General features: G+C 34.7%; 1 protein-coding gene across 3 annotated transcripts in view; it reads right to left on the bottom strand.

The window, feature by feature from the left end:
• Positions 1–24,850, bottom strand: part of TFEC (transcription factor EC) — a 91,878-nt gene that overhangs the window by 26,110 nt on the left and 40,918 nt on the right. For 2 of the 3 annotated variants that reach the window (XM_072401545.1, XM_072401543.1), the window contains exon 2: positions 1,318–1,569. In XM_072401545.1, coding sequence (XP_072257646.1) covers positions 1,318–1,569 — 252 coding nt within the window. Of the gene's footprint in view, positions 1–1,317; positions 1,570–21,974; positions 22,058–24,850 lie in introns of those variants that run through there. The other variant, XM_072401544.1, reaches the window with a different exon arrangement.

The raw sequence follows: 24,850 nt of genomic DNA on the forward strand, positions 1-24,850 counted from the left end.
AATTATGTTCATGGGCCTGGGTCAGTTGCCCAGTTTCCCCATTGCTATAAGGAATCTAGTTACCAAAGTAAGTTTCTATTGGTTAGGCACCAGTAAGTGATTTTTAAATCTTTTCTTTCTTTTCTATCTATATTACCATGACCTACTAGAGTGATCTTTTTCGAAAATAACTTTTCCAGTAAAGGAAAAATTAAAACATTACTAGATCCCTACCAAGAACTTAGATGGGCAAGATATGACATTTTGTAAGCAACAATTTTTTTAGGGACTAAACAATAGCAAATATATGGACTCCTACACTAATTAGTCTAAAACCCCTAAAAAAATAATATTTCAACTTCTTACAATGCGGCATGTTAAAATACAGTGTCATTGACTTTACTTTGTACAAAAGATTATGGTTACATCTTACAAAAAAAGTAAAAGAAAAACCCCAAGAAGATCAATGTTTATGCTATTCCAAACCCTTATGATGACCATATATATTAGGCAATTTTTTATATATCTGGTTACATTTTTGTGGTTAAATGGAAAGCAGCAACATTTCCTGGAGTATGGCCAGTACACAACAAGATATGCTTTTATTTCTATCACCTAGACTTCTGCCACCACTCAATAGTGGAATAACAATATAAATTCACGTATCAAAGTAGATGTCTCCATATTCAAGGGAAACATGTAGGTCATGGTTTTCACATAAAACAGTTATTTTCTGTAAAATTTTGCCGTTGTTAGTTTGAAAAATACTGGTCCTGGCCTTAATGGACCAAAGTTGGACAGCGCAGAACTAAAGTATCATATATTACTTCAAAAGAGAGAGATTGTCAACTAAATTATTAGTGATAGTTGTTAATTTATCATGGGGTTCTGAGTTAATAAAAAGGAGGTTATTTTTCACTTTATGAATGGTTAACAAAACAAAAAAATAGTAAAAAAATAGTCTGCAGCTAGAACGTATATCATACAAAGGCCTTCTCTTGTCAATGTTAGTAAAGTCACGACAGAATCTAGCAGTATAGAAAGCCGGTGTAATAATGCTGTACCTGGCCAGTGGAGAGAAGAGTTCACCTGTGTTCTATGGGATTATTGGACAAGGAAAAGCTTTAGAGCATTACCTGAATTAGGTGTTAGGAGAACACAAAGTTATGTTGTTATGCAAACTTTAGATTATCACATTGTAAGTTATTTCTCTAAAAAGTGATTTAATGTGGTGTATTCAATAAACACTTTTCCAGACTAGAAACAATTCCATTCTACTGAGACCCCAAATAAAATGAGAATAATGTAGCACTACAAAGAGTCTGTTAAATATAATACCTCGTTTTCGTGACAGGAATCCAAAGTCAATAGTTTCGACACAGTCGTATTTGCTGTGCAACTTTCAGCTGTAGGAGATATATGTCCATTCCTTACAGGTGGTGTAACTCCTACTGGTTGGACACTGTGTGAATGTGAATATGATAGAGCCTGAGCTGAGAATTTGGTCCCAAGTGTTAGGTACTGTTTTACTTGCTGCCTTTGTGTTTGCTGTAGATGGTATTTTGCTGGATTTTCCAGGTGTGTTTGAACCTGCAATCAAAATAGGTAACTTTACCTAAGGTCATACATAATATATTATTCAGCGTTACTGTATATTTTTATTTTTTATATAAGACAAAAATATAGCTACATATTGAAAATGAGAATAAAAGTGAAACACCAATTTACCTTATTTACTGAGCCATTTATTAAGTGGACATACATTTCTTTAATATTTGTTATTCTTTTAGTATTTCAACTTACAATATAATACCTGTCAATATATAGGTTATTAGCAAGGGATGCCTATAATTCTTATCACCTCTGAAAATATACCAGCATACTATATACTGAATTTTATTAGGGAGAGTAAATATTTGAGCAATATGACAAAGTAATTTACAAAAAGTGCAATATATAACTTAAAAGTGCATTGCTTGCATTATAAATAACATATAAAATACCAACATGCTAATATACACTGGGAATTATATATTAAAGGAAATATTCTAACAAAATAAAATATAGCCCTGTTTTTGTAATACCCACATATAAGACACAAGTCTGTCCAGCTTACTACTAAAACTGTATCCACGGTACCCTGATGATCCTGACAGGTTTGAAAGCGGCTGATACTTTTCAAAAGTCATGTAAAATATAAATACAGTTTAAGCAAAAACACATTAAAAATTAAAAGAGAAATAAACGAATTAAAAAACAATACCAGTAATGCTATATACATGACAGTCAATGATGTAGAAAAGTTGTACTTTTGTATATGTGCACTTCCTATATTAAATGATACATTTTACACTAATATAAAAATAACAGACATAAGCATTTCTTACCTCATAGTAGGAACAGTCAGTTAAATGAGGCATTTTGACAGAAAGTTTCTCCGTTCAGTCTAAGCAATGGAAGCACCAACTACACAGTCCTCTGGAGGTTGCAGTTCAATGGGGACAATGTTTGAACTCAGTAGGACTTTATAATCTTACTAAGCATGATAAAGGATCTAATTGGCTAAGAAGAGGCCATCCTTTGATTGCAAAGATTGACAGTTACTTCAAATAGCTCTGCTTCTGTAGATGTCACATTCCTTTAATTTAACCACGACAGGGATACTATATACAACATAAACTGTATTGTCAATTGAGTCTTGCATCTTTAGTCCAGTGGGCTTACTGATGCTTAATTGCTGAGTTGTAGCAACAAATTCTCCTTAAGTGTCCCAAGTGTAAGTATTTTTAATACGTTTTTAATGATCATAAGTAGCAATGCTTGATTTACAACACATATTTATTTCTCTGCTACCCAATTACACAAAGTATTTAGAATTCCCCTAACATACATTTACATGCATAAATAATCCTCATGGAGCACTCTGCATAGAAATGAAGCTCGTTTTGTCATCGCTTTGTAATAGTTACTCATTTATTCACTTACTAAGTGCTTGGCATTATTTTCACTGTTATTTTAATTCTTCTCTACATCATGAAATTATAAAGATCTTTTAAACATATTAAATGTTTTTAGACTTACATGACTCTAATCCTAAAATAAACGTTCATCTAACTTTAATTAGCACTGCCCATAATTTGTTTCTAAAGTAGGATACAATTAAATAACAAAGACAGCGTCAGCCAAAAAAACATATTCTGTTGCACACTAGAAATTGCTAGTAACACCTAGTAAATTATAACAATACTTAAATATTTAAATATAAAAAAATGTACATATACAGTATAAAGTGGTGAATTCTATTCAATGTAGATGATTTAATCACTGTAATTAAAATTATTTGCACCAGGAAGTTAAACCTGCAGTGAATATTTGGTACATGTCTTTTCAAATATATCCTCTAGCTTTTAAAGTTAAATTGGATACAAATAGGACTTAGTAAATGAGATGTAGGGATAGCACAAATGCAGTGAGATGACATTCAGTATGTGATTTTTTTAAGTACCCTTAAAAATACAGAAACATTCTCTAAACTTGATAAGAAAACAATACAGGTAATACAGCTCGCATAAAGTTTTCCACTTTAACAGAAAACCCTATCTCCACCTTAAATAAAGCCATACTTGACCATCCTAAATTGAGTCTGATGGAGGTTGAAATATCTACCTCCTATCGTCATAGCAGTCATACATAATCAAATTGCTGTATAGTTTTCCTTAACTTGTGCATTTTTTTCAACGCATAGGTAGGAGATATTTTATTTTCTATTAATCTAATTTTTATCTTTATCCTTGTATATTCACTGAGTATGGTTTACTAAGGTGTAAGCTAAAATAAGGTTCAGTTTACAATTAGTCTTATTGGCACATTTGCACATTAGTCTTATTGGCATTCACTTGTTAAAGGGTATGTGAATCCAAAAGCTATGTTCAGTGCAGCTCCTGGTGGCTGTCACCTTTAAGATTCAGCATTTGCATATCATATAGCGGGCAACAGCAGGTGGTACTGAACCGCTTACTTCTGCCCCCATTATTCTCAATGGACTGTAGCATGTAACCCAAGGAAGCAATACAGGTACACGAGAACACAGTAACTACACTGCAACCTCACTGCCTGTCAGAACATACCCAAACAATAAACTTCATTTATTTGGTATCTTATGGTCTGGTAAACATACCATTAAATGGTTTGCAAAACAAGTAGAAAAACATGTTGATAGTGCCAGAAAACTTTCCAGCGGAATAATTCCTATGCTCCCTGCCTGCGCGGAATTCTTTTGGTGAACATTATTCCCATTTATCTCTGAGGACTATGAATCTCTACCTTTTTAAAGTTATGGACAAATGGAGGGTTCGGTAGCCTTGTCCTGTTTCTGCTGTCCTCATACAATAAATGATTGTTGTTTATCTATAATCCTAGGACAGAATGTTTCTTACTGGTAGGATAAAATAAAGGAACATAAGGAATGTAATACAGGGACCACATCTAAAGCCTGATAAACTGCCTTATATTTAAATTTAAGGTTTAGATATGCTATGTTACTAACAAAAACAATTGTTCTATACATTTGTCAGGCTGAATATATATTCCATATAGGGTTAACTTCATTTTTAAACATGTAGAGTATAAGTGGTATTTAGCTTCTACAAATAAACACCTTCCTCCATCAATATCCTGTATTTGTTATACCAGCCCTGAATACTGCTGAGGTAGAGAGACTGAGCAAGCATATGGCTCATTTGTTCCTGTCTGGTTTCTCATTTCCTCTCAATAAGAACTTCAGCAATTACACAGACACCTGTAACTTGTACTGCAAAGTCTACACTTTTTTTCCAGTCAGCAAAATGATTTAGTGCTTATTTTATTGCAAGACTTCCTTTTTCAGGACACGGAATCTGTTCAATTGTTGTTGACTTGTCTAAAGTTTCAAATTGTCTTGATTAGATTGCTAATAATGATAGGCATTTAAAATAATATTATCATTAATATTCTGACTTTTTCTACTTTTTAAGAAGCATACTTTCCGAAAACTAAAACCAAAAAAAGAATGTAATTAAAGGGGTTAATAATTATCTGATTAGATGTGTTCTTTGTCATTGCAAATTCTAGTGTAAGTGTTATAACAAGGAGTTACTATATGATAACATTGAGAAAGCTGAGTCTGCAAGATAACTGTGGTTCATATAATGAGCACTGTCCTGCTTAGTCAGATTCTCAGACATCTGCAATATCTGCTCCTGACACTTCAGGTTATGTCTACTTAAACTCCAACGATTGTCATTGAGTGAGCTTTAGTGTCCTGTATGATACTGACTACACCATCAGATTTCTACATATTAAATGCACACATATCAGGAACTTTTCTTTGTGGTAATGGCTTTAAATTGTAGGTCCTTGATTTTTTATAGTATGATAAAATGTGATAAAATATTGTTTTACAATTTTGCATTCTGCCTACTGTATTTGTAGTGTATGTAGAACCAGTATTTATTGTTGTATGTTTAGCATTTGTGGACATATTGCTATCTACTGTATACAGTTATTTTTATTTTTACTTTTTGATGTACCTGTGGTAAAGAAATGCTTCCAATACTCAGCACTTCTTGTTGCAGGCTGACAATGTGAACAGCTGTTACTAAATCAGCAGCATTGTTAGATTTAAGGTATATACATAATAAACCTGATTTATTAAAGCTCTCCAAGGCTGGAGAGGATACACTTTCATCAGTGAAGATGGTTAATCCAGCAAACCTGGAATGGATCCGGTCCAGGATTTAAAACATTTGCTAGCAAATGACTTTGAAGAAATCCATTCCAGGTTCGCTGGATAACCCAGCTTTACTGAGTAAATGGTATCCTTTCCAGCCTTGGAGAGCTTTAATAAATCAGGTCAAATGTGAGAGATTAGCTAAAACTTACTTGCTGCAAAGTTTTTCTCTCACTTTTATTGGCAAAAACATCCACAAAAATAATAAAAATCCAGTGTTTTCCCTTGCAGGGGATCATCGGTATTCAAATTACAAAAAATGGAAAATTTAGCCTCCTGGCTCAGGTCTGCCCAACATAAACTGCAGAAGACCTACTCCCAGCTCACAGGCTTCACACAGCCTTTCTACATGAGCCACACCTGGCCTAAGGCTGCAACCCTCCCTGTCTGAAAGGCAGGTGCCTTTTTATCAATGGCCAAGTGCTTCCTAGCTACCCCCAATTTCTGGCCTGAAAGCACGATGGAGTGCTTGGCCCACCCATTATATCCAGGACACTCTGGGCCTGGATCTCAAACAAAAAGCTGCAAATATACAGCACAATACTTATTTACAGCCTTGTCCAGGCCCTTTAAACCCCCTCCAAGGTGTTACTGAGGTGTATGATGCAAAATATCTACTTATGGCATCACATTTTTTATTCTACTACAATACACCCAAATAATAGTTGGGGGAAAATCTGACATGTGCAAAGTGGTCCCCTGATGATGCTTATCAATCTGCCATAGCAAATTGATAAACAACCAATCAGAAATTTCCATGTGCATTTCTATGGAGGAGAGCACAGCTGGGTGCCGCTCAATCAAGCCCCCCCCCCCACCACCACCACCACAGTTTTCCATAGAACAGAATGGCACTCTGTGTACCGTGCTCATTCATTCATCTGTTACTGGAAATGATCTTTCCATTGGAAGTCTGTACAGAGCCTAAAATGTAAGCTTCTTCACTTGTCCATTGGGCTGTCTATCAGGTCTACCAGCATGGTAGCCAAATAGATAAAGTATGGCATAGTGGAGGCTGACAACTATAATGCTAAATGAGAGGCTTTGGCTTAGCATTGTGAGCCTGCAACCACAAGTGCTGGTATTGGTACAATATCCAGCTAAGAAACTTTACAAAAAGAACCCCACAAAAATGATTTTCCTAAGAGTACTATATACAGACATATACTGACATATTGATTTGAGGTTACATACTCTGTAAGCCAATATAGATAATATCGTAAACTTTATTTTAAAATATCAGTGTAGGAAAATGTGTGAAAAGTGCTTATTATAATTAGAAAAAAGTAATAATAATTGTAAATACGTTTTCATAAGTAGCCCCCTACTTTTATCTCTATTAGGTGCTATTGCAGATGATGTCAAATCATATTGAGGTGTTTTTTCAGTATGGACATAAAAGTTTATTATGTCATTTGTAAAAGTGAAATCAATTTGTCTATAAAGATATGGACCATCACTAAGAAAATAAAATGCCACACAGTCAATTGCCCTTGTACAGCACCAGTAATCTAACCAGACATTTTCATCTTAAACAAAACAAATCACAGACAAGGAAATACAATGGAATTTCAAGGCAGACTAAATGAATAATTAAATCCAGGATGACATACATATTCCTTGTCACTACATACGTTTAAAAAAATGGTCTAAAGATTCACATTTCTTAAATTCTTTAAGTGTAGTAAGCCAATTAGCTGTCTCTGGCTATCCACTGAAGAATTAGCATTACATTTGTGAATTAGCCCAAATCCTTGTCACCAGCAGTTCACATCTAAAAGGAATGTCTTTTATCTACCAGGTAGATCAGTTGTTAAGACAATGTCCTACTCTAAGCTAGAACAGAATACTAAGCTGACTTCATTTCTGGTTTCAGTAGCATTTATAAGAATACATTTTTCTCATTCTAATAAATTCACACGTCAGAAATTAATTTTGGGGTAACTAAAAAAGAACATGAAAAATAAACAAATCATTCTTTATTTTTTATTATTATAATTTGATGTACTGTACCTGTTATGCTATAAGAAAAAACATCCAATTTTTTATATATACTCTAAATTAAGCTGATACATATACGGAGATGCTGAGACCGTTAGAGATTGCTTTAGCTTAACACCATGTTGCCACTCAGTAATTCTTATCCTTCCTTCCAAGCAAAGTTCCTCTAAAATCCATACCACCAAGAAGATTGGGATTGGCAACATATGAAGATAAAACAAAGTTATCCATAATCAATGTTGGTTCTAAACTTGCCACTACCAGAGCCAATAATACTATAGTGGCTACTTGTTTTCCAAATACATAGTCAAGGATAAGTTTCAGCTGTGAGAGTTTAGAAAGTGTTGTAGGATTTAGAGTCTGCCTATTTTACTCCAGATTGTCTGATAACAACATCCATCATTATGGGAAACATATGTAGACAAAGGGTATTCTGTAGTGTACTGTAACTATGGATTTCTTTAAACTTTCCTGTAGTAGAAGCCAAGGGCACGATTTTTCATGTTCACTTAATCTAAGTCATGATTTTTGCTGCTATTATTGTTTTTAAGCCAATAATTTACTATCATCTATATGCAGGTTGTGCAGAAATCAGCGTGTTTCTGGCTGAAACTCCTAAACATGAACATTGAGCTACCTAGGTGAAATGTGCTTTTTGCTCTTTTTGTGTATTTGTTTGTTTTTTGCTCTTAGTCCATTGGATCACCAGAATGACATTTTCAATTCCCCTATGCCCTTTTCCACAATGGTGAAATACCAAAATCTACCGATTTTTGTAAATATTTAATGAAAATGAAAACTCTCCAGTTTCTCCAGTAAAAGAAAGCATTACTACTGAGTAGCTATTATTTTAGATTCTTAATAAACAAGTAATATGTGGAACTGTATTAATGTTTTGGAATAAAACCACTATCAAGCTATGCTCTGATATGCTTTCCCTTAGGAGACATTTTGGAGTCTTTGAGCAGGAGATGATGCTTTTTTCACAATAAACACAATAAATGGCAATGTAGCAAAATCATTTACTACGGCTGGACACATATTTTTCCCATCTAGTCAGTCATCTTGTATCTGTTTACTGATGATTGTACTGGTTTACTACCGTTACACAAAAAGAAAATATCAGTAAAACAATTATGGACTGCAGATTTGTTGTGCATCAAAGTAATACAGCCTACTAATATTATATAAATGAATTGCTACTGACACCTAATAAATCAGTCTGTCCACATGCTTTTGGTTTTAACTCAAAATGATTATCTGTGCATAGAAATTTAGTTCTGCAATCTTAATGATGTATAATTCGATTGTTCTTATGAGCTTGGTTATACAAGCTGGATCTGTAAACAAAACGTTTTGCCACTGATATATCTGCATTGAATGCTAAGTCTGTATGTTTTACATGATCTATTGAGATATAATTTAACCCCATGACATTAAACCCTTTAAAAAGTTCAGCCGTTTTCATGGATTGACTATAGAAGCAGCTGTTCTGTGTTCTTCTCAACAAAGGTCAACCTTTAAATATCTTGCATATTTGCTGCTGCCTAATCTATTTCTGTATATGAATGACCTAAAATAACTCCAGCAACTGTAAATGAGTGTGACATAATATCTTGCAATATCACTCATGCCCGTCAGGCATATTAAAACATAATATTCATGTATTTTTAGATTTTCCCACCAGCAGAATAGTGTGTATTTTTACATTTTATATTTATATATTAACTTTCTTATTTTGTATTCATGTCAGATCTATTCACACTGTTCTGCATCCAATTTTTTCAAGAATGAATAAGATAAAAGAAATCTAATTTTGGTTCAAAGTCTAATATTTCTGACTAGGAAGTATTAGTAGAACTTGTACTGGATGGATACAGAGATGTACAGGGGCTGATTTCATAAGCATGGAGGTTTCCTTGTAGAAAACTCTGGTGTGGCCTCACTGCTATGCCAGAAATAATAGGTAGGCACACATACATACTCAAGGACAACCACCTCCAAGAAAAGGTCAAATTTAAATATATAATAATGTACCTGGTTTCAGCATTGTGATGGCACACAAGCATGCAATGAGTTTCTTCTCCAGGATAAGTAGCAATGTATCTATGCACATTCCATCTGGTCTGTCATTTTTGGTTTGCTTAAAGAAATTACTATGCATTTTGAATGTGTTGAATAATGGTTACACTGCATTACATATCCATTATATGGCCGCATGTGGAAATTGTGTATATTTTGCATCAGTGTTTAGATCCTAGATTGTATACTTTTTCTTCTATGTCCATTTTGACATTTAAAGCTGCCTAAATGTCAGATTTCTGGTACAGGAAGTATTTTACTAAGTTTCATTTTTCTCACTTTAAAATGTTTTGCTTTTCTGATTTATTTTTTGTGTTTGTATAAAATATATGTATTACTTTTAAATATATAGTTATTAGTGGCAGAAAACAATAGTTTCTGTGCCAGAATAGCTAAGAATCTAAACTTTGTGTTATTATAACACAAGCAATCTTACTTTTAGGGTCTGTAAGGAGCTATTCAAGCTGTCATAATTTTATGATTGTGGTTTGCATCTCAAAGCAAGCACACAAAATACTACAATATTTGGAAAGTGTTAAGGTGCCCATAAACTCCCATCAAACATCACCAATAACCACCTTAGTGTTCTATTTCTGTCCGTATTTTCATGCAAAAAGTGTTTTGGCATTTATTTGCATGGAAATTTATTTTACAGTGTAGGTCTATAATTCTTAGGCATAACTCACTGAAATATGTCCAATATTTAATAAATGTAATAAATGTAATATTAAACTTTAAATAAAAAAAAAGGAAACCTTTAAAATAACTGTACAGTAGCATGTATAATATATTACATATTATATAAAGATTTCTTTAAACAGCTACTTTGTATTGAACCCAATACAAAATCATTTGAATTTCCCGCCACTTCTCCCGCCCACACCGGCACATGCACCAACGTCATCGGGAAACCCAGGAGAACATCTTTGCTGTCACTGGCTGAAGATTGAAGGAAGAAGACGTGTCCCGAGGACCTGCAGAGACCAGCAGGACGCAGGGGGACACCAATGGAACAAAGTAAGTAGGGTTTTTTTATGTTTTAAGCAACCCTGAGTGTGACTCGGGAGTACCGCTTTTAGCAAAATCCACCCTGAGTCACATTATTCCACTACGGGATTACCACTACTTCGGTTAAAGTGAATGGGACATTTATATTCATTGTTAGATGTTGTGGGGCCTTTTTTGGCATTTATGGGCATTTTCTTCTATTTTACCTCTTCTCTGCCACATACCTTTGTTTAAAATGCTTTTATAAAGCTATGTTCAGGCTGCCTCAGAGTGTGTGGTGTGGATATCTCTTCCTCAAGCCATTAAACCCCTGACTCAGGTCGCATTGTATCTGTGGTAGCCCTATATAGAATAAAAAAGGGTGGCCATGCGCAGTGATTTACTGTACCTTGTGTCAAATTTGCAGACACCAGTTCTTTAAGAACCAGTGCTGTGATGCAAGGGACCAAGCAGCTGGCAAGGCCACTGGGAGTCGCATGGGATTGCTTCATCCAAACCTAACCTAGCCCTGTCCCGAACCTAGCCTAACCTATAATGTATATTGTCAAACCAAATAAAAACTGATACAGAAAAAATATAAGCACACAAAAACAATCTAATTCTTTTATTAGCTACCATATCTTAGAAAACCAGTGACTTTATTAAGTACATTGTTTCTGAATTAAAACATTCCATTGCCAGCATTACAGTTTTCCCTCTGTGTTTTGACATGCTTTGTTATAATGGTGATTTCAAGGTTTTTTGTGTTTTAACTGGGTTCAGAAACGTGATGACACACAAGCATGCAAAGAGTTTCCTCTTCAGGATAAATAACAATGTATCTATGCACATTCCATCGGGTCTGTCATTTCTGGCTGGCTTTAACAATTTACCATGCATGTTTGAATGTGTTGTACTAAATAATGGCGCAGTTACACTTTATTATGTATCCATTATATGACAGGATGTACAAATTTATAGTTTGCATCAGTGTTTAGACCTCAAATAAAAACCTTTTCCTCTGTGTATATTTTCAAACATTTAAAGCTGCCTAATAGTACCATACTGGTACAGGAAGAATTTTACGTAGTTTATTTTGCATGTTTTTTAATTTTTTGCTTTTTTGATAAATTGTTTTTGTATTTGTATAATATTTATGTATTACTTTGAGCCTTATAGTTAATACAGACATCAATGGTTTTTGCCCCAGCATAGCTGAGAATCTAAAATCCCTGTTATAGTAGCACAAACAATCTCACATTTAGGGTCTGTAAGGAGCTAAGTAAACTGTCATAAACTTGTGATTGTGCTTTGTAATCCAAAGCAAACACACAAACACTACAACCCCATTAAGACTGCAAATTCTTTCATACAAATAAATTTAATGGTGGGACAGAAGTATTAAATGGCCTCTAAATGGGTCTAGGTGAAAAATTAAGGACACTTAAGGCCGGTGAACAGGGTGGAGACATTAAAAAACATTTACTTTACAAGACGCTGGCTTCTATGATAGAGAATAGGGTCTTACCTACCACAAAGTCACACTATTAGAATTTTAGACTTTTCACAACACTAGACTTTTCCCTGTGTGTACAGAAACATATTGGTAGTTTAGGAGAAGCAGTGATACTGAATAAGAATGCAAATATAATTGTATAGAAGTCATTGTGTACAGTTAAGGCAGGTTCACACACATTATGCGATTTTGTGTGGCTTCCCACTGCTGGGACTTTGCCAGCCATTTGAGGACTGGCATGGCTTGCACTGGCTCAAAAAAAAAAAAAAACAGAATCTGCACATGTGACAACTGACGGCAGTGAGCTGTACTAGTATCACTCACTGACGCTCCTATTCATTCCCTATGGGGATACTGCAGGGAGATGCTACATGTAGTTTCTTCCCAAGCAGCAGCGGTTCTTGGTGTGAGGAAGCAGTAAACGCGATGCAACTTCACTGTTAGTGTGAATTAGCCCCTAAGCATTACACCCCAGCTTTCAAAGGGCAACAACTTTACATCAGCAAGGTCTGGTAAAAAATGCAACTGATTTAAGTTTATTTAAAATACACTGCCTGGCGACAGAAAGGACCCACACACTAATACAGTATTTTTTTTCAACCAGGGTTCCTACAAAGGTTGCTCTTGAGTAATGAGCAATTTTAGGTCAGTTATTTGATACCAGTGATCTTTTTGGCTATCTATAAGTGTGCATTCATCACACTGGTCAGCAATGTAAATGGCATTCTTCCAAGTGAGCACCACAAATAAGGTACTGTGTGGTGTAAATAGAGTATTCATAGCAAGGGATCCCTGAAGGTGATTTAAGGTGATTTCTAGGGGTTTCCCCATGTTAAAAAGGTCAAGAAACACTGCTTGAATATTTCTAATTGTGTTGGACAATCTTTAGGTTAGATTTTGCTTTGAGCTTTGATTTGTCAAGATCTTGTATTGATCATAGGAGAGTCGAGTAAAGTCTTTTTCAGCACTTTTCAAAGATTTTCAATTGGCCATTGCTGGCCTTCTTCTAAAACATCTAGTTGCCTGACTTTTTTTTAATTTTAAAAGCTTTTAGTTAACTGGACGCAGAACAATAATGAAAACGTAATCACAAAATTTTAATCTCTATATTTGTTCGATTTAGTGAGTCATAAACTTTTAAAACCAAAACTTTGACATGACAGAGAAGCAACTAACATTTTCCGTAACAGAGGTCATTAACTGCACCTTAAATATCTCTGTCATGACGGGTTTGTTTCAAGTATAGGCATCCACAAAAATAGAAGAAGCTGTGGGGAATTCCATTTTATTTCAAGGATGTTCCTGAACATTTGATATAAATTCTTGTTGTTCATCAAGGCTAATTTCAGAAATTTTTGTATAATAATTTGTGTTGTATTGTGCTGAAGACCCTCCTGAAGGTTACCATGCTTTGAGAATTTCTTTTTTTAAGCACTTAAGTTGGAAATCATTTCTTAGTTGGTCAGGAAAAAATTTAAAAAATGTTTACTATGCTGGCTGGCCTTACAAAGATTTTAGATCAATGGGCGCCTAATACAGCATTGAATTCCATGCCAGTAATATAACAAATTGTATTTGTTATATAATATACAGTGCGGTGGACTATGGGTTAAGGCATTAGTTAAAATTCTAACAAAAATCTCAACTATGCACATTTTCTAAGATTTTTGTAACTATAGCTAGTATACATAGTCGACAATCATACCTCTGTTTGCATATACTGGGGAATATGCAAATCTCAGAATGTAACATAATAACATTAAAATGTACAATATGTGAAATAAAAATAAATAATAACAATAAATAAAGCAATCCTAACGAATTGTCTCTCAATTCCTCGTGTACCAAATTTTATACATACATAGGTAAAGAGAATAAACCTGCATTCACAGCCCCAACAAATCATATCTGTGCATTTAGCTCATGAATGATAACATAGAAAAAAGACTAGAGCTGTGCCCTTGTTTACATTTTTTGAAACATATCAAAGTTAAAACACTACAGTAAACATTTATGGGCCCACCCATTAAAGGCTTATTTTATCCTGTGCCCTTCAGTCCATAAAGTATAGACTTACCAGTTTGAATTCTAACAATAATCATAATATATAGGGCCAATCTTCAAAACAGAAATGTAATGCTTACAAAACCCTAAAAAAGATCTTCAACAAAATGTAACTACTGCCTGAACATATATTGTTTTTTTAACATGTCCATCAACATGACTGTTGTAAAATATTTTGTCCCAAACACAATAAAAAAATATATTTTCCAAAGTAAATATCCAGTATACATGTATCCTGAGCAAAGCTTTGGCCATGTAAGCACACACATTCCATATATATATATATATATATATATATATATTTATAAAACTTAGGAGAATATGGTGAAATCACAAGATTCTTTACATTTTTCAGATTCCAAAACTGTTTATCAGCTGACAGTAGATATTTGTCTAAATCCAATACACTAATACAGCCATTAAATGGTACACTTAAAATTGGATGCCATCCATTAAATAAAAACATCATCTTGGTGTGCTATATTTAGAGCTTATGTAAGTTTTATTTTCCATATGTGAAAACAGCTCATATTTTTGTCTGGCACCATGTGCCTTATTATGCAAGCTCTGAACACTTGTAGGCAGACATCTAGAAAATAGCGGTGGTGGCTATGTTTGTATGCTTTACTACATCCACAGAGATTACAGTGCTAACTGCAGATAATACTTTTTAAAGCATATACAGAAAAGGCTTTTTTTTTGTTAAAAGGTTTAGGACATATTATCAAAATTTGCTCCATGTAAGCACCTATGCCAATTTTATATTGGTTTTCCCATTATACCTACTGGACAGCTTGGACTGTTACAGGAAGTGAAATGATTAACAGATAATAAAACTATGTTATTAAGGGAATGGCTAGGAAAAGTGAAAAAGAACAGGTATATTACAGTAATATGTGTTATCTTTCCACACACTCCCCCATTCTCTGTCCTTAAGAAGCCAGGGATAAAGATTGTTTAGCCACCAATGATCTATAACAGAGAGAAATTATGAGCCACCAACACAGAGGTGGTATACCTCTTTTATTGTGTTGTTTGGATTTTTTTTTTTTTGTAATGACAGTTTAGCTTTAACCAAAATGATGCGATCCCTCCCTAATAAACAAATGTTAAACCTATTAAATAAAGTCATATCTTTGCATATGTTACTCTCTGCCTCCGTCTTAATCTTGGATCTCAGACATACTAACTACTCCTCTGAGTGTTTTATTAACTTGCCTTGAAGCAAGAACTGTAAAAAAGTCAGTTCTTTGTTGATTTGTGAAGCAATGTATTCAGAGTTTTCATGTATCCAGATCTTAAGTAAAAAGGTCATTTGCTGAAAGCACAATACAAATTTCCCAACTGGGCAGGCATGGTCTTGCCAGCTTTTCTGTATGGGATTTAAATTCTATGTTCACTGTATATGTACTTTTACCTGTGTGTAACCAAATATTATATTCATTTAGTATTTTAAAGAAATAGTATTACTATATGTTTAAAAAACCCACAATATTACAGTGATAAATACCATGGCTGATTTACTAAAGGACTAAATCCCATTCACTTTGCAAAGTGATTTTTTTTACTAACTTTAGAAAATGTAGTGAAAATTTACTAAAAGATTACCAATCACGTGCAAGGGAAAACAAAACAGTTTATTTTTGTTTACTCTATAAATGATTGGAAGATTTACGTCAACACAATTTCGACTCTTTCACTAAGCTGAGTGAAAAATTGCCTTTCCAAAGTGATCATTTTACTACTCAAATAAATCTGCCACACAATATACAAACCACCAAATGTGGTAGCATATAACACAATTCCACATCTTACAGCAGATTGAAACGATCAGATTTTGATTCTAGACAAAAAGTTTATTTGGCTTCTTCTTTCCGAATGACAAATTCTGAAACATGGAGTTTCACTTCACTAGAGTTTGCAGTGATTGCTTCAGAGTACACTTTATGTTCACAAAACCCCAGAGGGATAAGCAGTTTTAGTTCTTTTTTTGTGAATGATATCTGTCTCCTGAAAAAAAGTCAAGCTGACCTAAAAACAATGTTAAAGTGTTATTTAGGGAAACATATTTTAAAATTTAGATAGTGTGCTTGGAGGATAGAACACCTGCCAAGCTTTTAGTGCCATCCATATTCTTGTTAGGGAGAATCAATCTCTCCAATGTCCTTGAGCACCAATGTAAAAGGAAACTAAAGACAAATCCAAATTTTTGAGTTGTGCCCAGAAAAGGAATAGAGAGGAAATATTCCAGCCTTAACAATTGCTCATGTAAAAAAACCGTCTATGACTAGTGTTGGTTGAATAGCTGAGTGTTCGATTCGGCAGCTATTCGATCGAATAGCGTGGTATTTTTTGGGTGATTGAAATTTTTTGATAAATTAGGTTTTTTTGATAAATTACATTGTTGTGGTCTATTATTTCATTATTATTTTTTAATTATTATTTATAACTATTTAGATTTAATTCTAAGAATTACAGACCCACAATAGAAATAAAAATTTCTTTGCAAAAAAAATAGGGCACTTTTTGCATCAAAAAACTTACAGAATTAGAACGCTAGGGGGGGTTTAAGTCTATGGGGGGGATTTAGTTTTTTTTTGGGACTGTGTAGAACTGCAAGAGCAATCAGGGGAGAGGACTCTTGCAGCCCTAGCGTAACTGTAGTATGTGTTCTTGGATAGAGCTTCTCTATCCAAAAACACATACGGAACAGCAGTTCATCTGCAGTCACAGCTGATTGGAAGCACTCGCGTGCCTCCTCCAATCAGCTGTGACCGCAAAGTTCCCACGGTCACTGGGCTGTACTTATCAGATAAGTACAGCCCGGTGACCGTGGGAACTGAACTGCAGATGAACTCTCAATGTAGAAACTCCATTGAGAGTTCATCTGCAGTCACAGCTGATAGGAAGCATTTGCGTGCCTCCAATCAGCCGTGACCGCAAGTTCCCACTGTCCCTGGGGTGTACTTATCAGTGTTTACACTTATCAATGATAAGTACAGCCCGGTGACCATGGGAACTGAACACAGATGAACTCTCAACAGAGAAACTCCATTGAGAGTTTATCTGGAGTTTGCCTTTTTTTTTAAACATCTTTTTAAACATGAACTCGCAAAGTCGAATTTCGTGTTTTTTGGGTCGGGTCTGCCCGAATTTGAACCACCGTTTTCAGGTCGAATATAGGGACAACCAAAATTTGAACACCGACACTATCTATGGAAAGGAAATTATTCTGATAAAATCTTCTACAGAACAGAAAGGGAATGTCATTTCTAATTCTAATAAATTAATTCTAGTTAAAAAAATAGACGTTTTACCCTCCCCCTATTCAAAATGAAAAAAAAAGGTTTTTGCAGACCTATCACTAGAGATGATGAAGGCTGCCATTGCTGAACCTATTGTAAAGAATAATATTGCCTGGACATAAAGTTTTTGTTTTCAGTAATAATTGTTATGATTTCAGTAGTTGTAATCACAGACATGAAACCAGAACTACCAGAAGAGATATCTATGTGAAAATTATCTGTACTAAACTTGAGCCAGTGTAATAAAGTGTACTAAACTTGGGTCAGTGATTCAGAGAAGATGAAAGGCAAAGGATCAAAACACCAACCAGGAAAGATGTATATTGTAGAACCAGGTCAGATTTGGCAGTTTCAGTATAGGACAGCTTTAAAACATTTCTTTAGTCAAATCTTTTTCTTTTTGTTTTGGATGAAGTGATAAGGGGCAAGAACCGTTGTTTGGGTTTTATTGCTACCTTTATCCCCACTAGAGAGATTCAGTCTTTCAGTTATTGTTACCAGGAAATAAAATGGTGGGAATTCCAAAATTTCTACTTGTCACAAGAAAAAACAACAATCAAGACACTTCTAATGGCAATTATCCAAGAGGTTAGTTCCTCAATTTAAAGATCTAGAGACAAGGCACAAGATCTATCAAAGGAAAAGCTTGCACAATTGTACGAAATGGGCCTGATTTATCAAAGCTGCTCCAGGACTGGAGAGGATAGACTATCATTAGATAACCTGGGTTATCTACCATTTCTACTCTTCTGTAGTAGGCCAAACCCATTTCAGGTTTGCTGGATCACCAAGGTTCTCCCATGTTAGTATACCTTTGCCAGTCTTGGAGAGCTTTAAAAAAACAGGCCCAATGTGTTTGGTTGTGCCACACAACATACTTTTCCTTGATTAGATTCCAGGTATGCTGCTCCAGCATTTATACTCTATAATACCTTTTTGCCTATTTTAAAGTTATTATAAAGCTTTATTTTACTTACCTCAGTTGTCTACCGAGTGGCTTATCGTACAACTTTCCCCCAACTTCTGATCTTCCTTTAGCCGTGCTAGTGGGACCACATGTCCCATGACCCCTTGGCAGTTTCTTACCATCCGTGTTCATCATAACCACCACTTATCTTCAATCCACATACATATGCACACAGCATGTACTTTTTTCAATGCACCTCTCATTTAGTGTCCCCTCATAGCCTCTCCTGATCATATATTGCACATGCATGTGTTCATATAGAGTATGTTTTATCATTTTTCACCTTGCCTTTCAGGCCATGGGCCTGATTTATTAAAGCTCCCAAAATGGAAAAGATACCCTTTCAAAGGTGAACCTTGGTGATTCAACAAACCTATAAATATTAAATCAGGCCCCATGCCTCACATCTATCTGTGAGTATCATGCATGCATGGGTGGCTATGGTGGACTCAGTGGGACCTTTTATGGCAGTGTAGCAAAACTAAAAGCATAAGGAGAAGGAAAATTATTTTAGGAATGGAATGCCAAGAAAATGCCAAGAAGTTACACAAACAAAGCATCTATCAAAAAGATTAGGTTTTGAGATCAGAAACACCATATATTTTATTCTCATTAGGCAAATAAGAACCCACTTAGGCCCCAGGGCAGGCAAGCTTCCTAGCATTAAACAATCAAAACAAAAGTGTATAACATCTATATTAGTATGAAACAGAGATTGAAAGAAATAAATTACAAACCACTAAAACACCAATGAGGTATTGCTCTTAGGAAGAGTATGATGGTATAATACAATAAAACGAGATGGTGTACAGATATGCAAATGTTCTACTGTGACATTAAAACATACAAATGTGATGTTTTTCAAGTTGTGCTTGTAGGCTAGAAGAGTTTTACATTTAAAATAATGAAAGAAAATAACAGTTGGTTTTAAAAGAAAATATGAAGTAAGAAGAGAAGAAAAACCACCACACTTTTATGTATAGGCAAATATATATTTTTACCTCTACTGAACTATCATAGCTTTTTGAGGGTATTGCAAATCTGCAAGGATTTTTAAAACTTGATTTTAGGAATTGGTTTACTGTGAAATAACCCTGTAGTTGTGTCTTTACATGCAAGTTCACCGTTTTTGTATATTTTAACCAGGAACCTTATTGTGTAATTTTCTTTTGTGGTCTGCAGTAACCTTGCATGAAAGCCTTATACTAGTATTTAAAAAAAAATCATCATAGAACAGAAAACAGTGTTTGTTTGCCTTTGCTGCCAAGAAACTTGACATGCACTCAATTGTTACCATTTTAAAATGTGGCTTGAAATATTTAGACATTGAAAGAATACCTATATTATTAATCTAGAGAATTTGCAACAAAACACCCTCCTACAAATGAAAAGTCTTCTGTTTGTAAACATCCCATGTCTTTTCAGTATGAAAATTACCAGGTTGTTGTTCTGTTTCCTTCAAGGGTAGAACAAACTAACTCAATAAAATCAAAATATATTTTCTGACAGTTTTAATGTGAGCAGACTAAAAGGTATTTTGTAAATCATTATCTAATTAGCAAAATCTTACCAAGGAATCAGTTGCATTTTGGCTGCTACTACTGTCAGATGGAACATGACCAATGTAAACTGACAAGCCTGAACTTGTCAATTCTTTGTTTTATTGTTGCATTCTGCTCCCTTGTAGCAATCTCCATTTGCTTTCAAAATATACATCCCAACAAAACATCATGTTAGAGTGTGGTTATGCTTTGTGTTTCTGATAATAAAGCAGCATTCAATATGCCAGCCAGATATATTAAAATTGACAAAAACTGTATTTATGTTGTGTTTTCCAGAACAGTTATTTTATTTGCTGGGGAAATAATAGGATTAGATGATCGTTTTATATCATTTTGCAAACTCAGAAACATAGTTTATACACCACCAGGCCTATCAGTCGAAGCAGTTCCTCTAAGTTAGCCATGCAGGTGGCACAGAGAGGGTAAATACCTTGGCATCATGCTTAAATAGTGATTAAACACATATGGTAGGGCTGTGAACATGAGTATATACTTGCTCTTAGAAGACTTGGAAATTAATGGAGAAACAAACAGCCTGTGGTGGAGTAACACAACGTGTGGTTGACCTTGCGAAGGCATTTTTGTTACCCCTAATCCATTGATACAGCACCTTCACTAGTACCTAGAGGATGATGTTCTGTGGGTGGGATAATGCTGCCAGCCAATCAAAGGTCAGAGCCAGACACTAAACAATTCATTATTCTGCCCGAAAATAAAGATACTGTATCTGTGCCTGGTATATTGAAAGTTTCACTGACTGATTTATTGCTGACTGGTGCATACTATTAGTAATAATTAGTAATTTAGATGTATCAAATAGTAGTGCAGCAGAGAATACAAAAATAATTCACAAGATCTACCATTAATCTGCCTAAGGTCATAGGGACATTTTTGTCCCTTTGAGTGCAGGTTGGATAGGGGTCGTAGTGGTGAAGATGGCTCAGATAAGAGAGACAAGTGGCAAGATAAGTACAGCAGTTCAGAGGAGATGCAGTGGTCCACATGACTTTGAAGAGAGGGCATTAACTTAGTGAGCTGGTACAGGGGTAAAAAGTGGCAAAAGAGAAGGCTTAGATATGGAGAGTGGCATAGAAGGTGATTAATTAATTAAGAAGGACTGTTGTGCTGATTATTATATATATTGCATTTACATTCATTTAATGATACAATTATCAAGTAATTATTAATATAACATGCACAATTTTAGTGTCTTTGCATTTAAATCTTTAACTTTGAGAGCAGAAAATTGTTCCAACATGAAACAGCTATTTGCATGTTGAAGTCTTAATGTATTAATATCAGGTTACTTTTAATGTTCTGTGTGGCACAAAGGCAAGTTTTATGTCACCCTAAAGCATAAATACTTTATATAAAAAATAAAAAATCTTTTCTAGGGCAGATTATATTACTGTAAATTAAGTAACTCAAAGTGGTCATGTATTTAAGGGCTCATTCTTTTGGGAGCCTATGTTTGCTTCAAACACATAACTAGGCAAAAAAACATACTAAAGGTGGAGAACAAATTACTAAAAAACTGAGATAACTAAAAAATTAGAGTAACAGGATGAGTCCCTTAACATTGTATGTGTATCTTTTGTTCTCTGATGTTACAGGCATTCAAGATGTAAGAAGAAACAGAATTATCTAGGCTACCAAGATGTTTCAGTATTTTTAGGTTTACAGGGAATTACCTAACACAAGGTAAAAAAAAACAGTGCTAGAATAGGAGGGTTTAGGTACTTACAGGGAATGACTGGATCTCCACCACAGTTACCATCTTTACCAAAGTTATGCAGCGTGTTGCTGCTGTAGGATCAGCGTTACAGACATTGTGAGTATTAATACATAGGAGACTCAGAGTGGGAGAAAAAAGGAGAAGTCACTGCTATGTGCATTTCCTAAAATGTGTCTGTTACGTGGAAGACATGACTGTGCACTTTAAAAGAGAAAAATAAAGGGATTTAATTAAGGTATTTTTGTATTGTATTTTTAGCTGTTTCAAGTCAAAATATACAGAATTATTTATAGGGGGATTTACATTTGCTAGAATGCTAACAACTTGAAGCCTCTTGTAACTCTTTAATGACGAAGACAAACTCTGCATTTGTTTATTTCTGCAGATCAAAGCACAACTTGCTCCAGAACTTAACGAATGTCTAGGCTCCAAAATGATTTTTATTTTTTGTTTTGTTTGTGATTAGCTCACAGTGAGGATTTTATACAGTAACTGACACACTGCCTAATAATATGCTGAGACAAACATCTGTCCTAACTGGATTTATTAAAATAATGTACCTGTTATGAATTACATACAAATTCAACTTAAGAACAAACCTACAGTCCCTATCTTGTATGTAACCCGGGGACTATTTGTATGCATTTTATTTTTTCTATGTACATAGGGGTTATGAGACCAACATCTGTTCTAATGGCATTTATTAAAATAATGTACCTGCTCCGAATACAAATTCAACTTAAGAACAAACCTACAGTCCCTATTTCGTATATAACTCGGGATTATCTGTAAATGCTTATTTACCAAATGTGCATAGGAACCAAGCTGAACATATCTTATCTTTTTCTAATGAAACAGTATTCCTCCTAAAAAAGCAGATGGTTCAATGCAGTTTCATTGGAACATTAAGCTCTTTCACCATTATAGAACTCAGCAAAACAGCCGTATCTGAAAAGAGAAGGTAGGACAACTATAAAGCTACCAACACATGTCAGATGAATGTTGTCTGGATGAATATGAAATGTGTACAGAGGTCCCCCAATGATACTCATCATTCTACTGTGCATTCCTGTGGGGAAGAGCACAGGTGGGTGCCATTTGTTTGTCCTCCCCCTCCCTTCTCCATAGAACAGAACAGGCTGTGTGTACAATGCACCTTTGTCACCTGTCACTTGAAACAATCAAGAAAAATAATTTTTTTATCTAACTTCTGTGTAGGGCTTAGGCTACGTACACACTTGCAATGGTTCTCGTCCGATAATAGGCCCAGGGCTGATAATGGAACAGAATCTGGTGTGTGTACAGCGCCACTGTCCATTGTCTGAACGACCATCCTGGCGAATCCACAGACAAAGGACGATGAACGATTGTAATGGAAGTGAAGGGGTTGAGCGCTGTTGTTCTCCCCCTCCCCTATTCATAGTATTTGTTCATGCATCGTGCAGTAGTTTGTCATTGGAAAGGATCATGAAAGATCCTTTCCAACGACAATTATTGCACGTGTGTATGCAGCCTTAAGAATGGTGGTTATTAGCACAGCACAAAGAGGCTGATAAACTGAACAAATATTCAAACTCATGAAAAGCAAACTCTTGTTTATTTAATTTGCAGACAACTAGATAACAAAGTTTATAATTTACACCATTTTTATTAAGGGATTCTCAACTTCTTTAAAATATGAGCCCAAGTAATTCTCAGCCTTCATATCCATTTCCATTACTCCAATTAGGCTTTATTCAATGACACTAGATACAAATTTAGTTTTAGTCTATACTGCACCAAGAACACTATAGTAGTTAGGAAACTCAGCCTAAGCAATTCTTATTTATTAAGAATTAATATATTGTTCTGCTTTGTCACTATCTCCTAACCCACTATTATAACATCTTTTCTCCTTGTATAAGATTTATGTTGTAAGGTTTGTTTTAATTACACAAGGATATGATCTATTGTTTGTATGTGTTCAGGAAATTGGAGCGAATAAGTAAGTAACAGGCACAGCAGTGTCACGATTTAATATAAAATGTTGGCAGGGATATCTTTGTGTTAAACTGATGTTGGTTCCCTTTATAACTAAACTGCAGTCAACCTTAAATATTGCAATACTGTTTCAAAATCTGAAAAGGAAAACAAAGCAGAGGATGTATCTGTGTTGGAGTTAACCTGCATTGCACAATTGTTAACATTTAAGCAGGAGCTTAATCACTGCAAAAGGGTCAGTCCTTGGGTCACTGGACTTTGCCTTTGAGGTGAACAAAAACTAAATTTGTTTGATTTTTGTAACCACAAAACCTGCAGTCAACCAAAAATCAAATGTACTGAAAATATGCTCATTGATTTGAAGAAAATTTATCACTTACAAATGAATACTTACAAATGAATACTTAGATATGTAAGAATTATATTAGATAAAGTAACATTTTTGCAAAGTCTGTAAATGTCAGCAATAATGTCATAAAAAATTCACTCTGCACATTGCCTCATTGAATAATTCTCTGCTGCTTCCAGTCTAAAAGTAATGTAGAGAACTGAATGCACTTTTTATAGCAGATTTAGCTGAAATTATGGTTATGTGACTTCTGCTTTGTTCTGTTTATCAAAGATCTTAGAATAGGTCAATGCCTGGCATGGGCACAGGTCCTATAACAAGTTTTTAAAACTTAAAGTAAGAAGGGTATGAGAGAGGATAGGCTTATTTCACTTAAGACATTTTTAGCATTTTTATAAACAACTATAACCCAATATGTATGTAATTGTTGATTATATATAAGTGTGTTTATCCTACATTATACCAGATGAACACCATTACCCCAGAATGTATATAGTTGACCAACAAACATTCAAATTTTTGTTAACATTTAAGCAGGAGCTTAATCACTGCAAAA

Source organism: Pyxicephalus adspersus, chromosome 2 (genome assembly GCF_032062135.1).
Source record: "Pyxicephalus adspersus chromosome 2, UCB_Pads_2.0, whole genome shotgun sequence".
Lineage (NCBI taxonomy): Eukaryota > Metazoa > Chordata > Amphibia > Anura > Pyxicephalidae > Pyxicephalus > Pyxicephalus adspersus.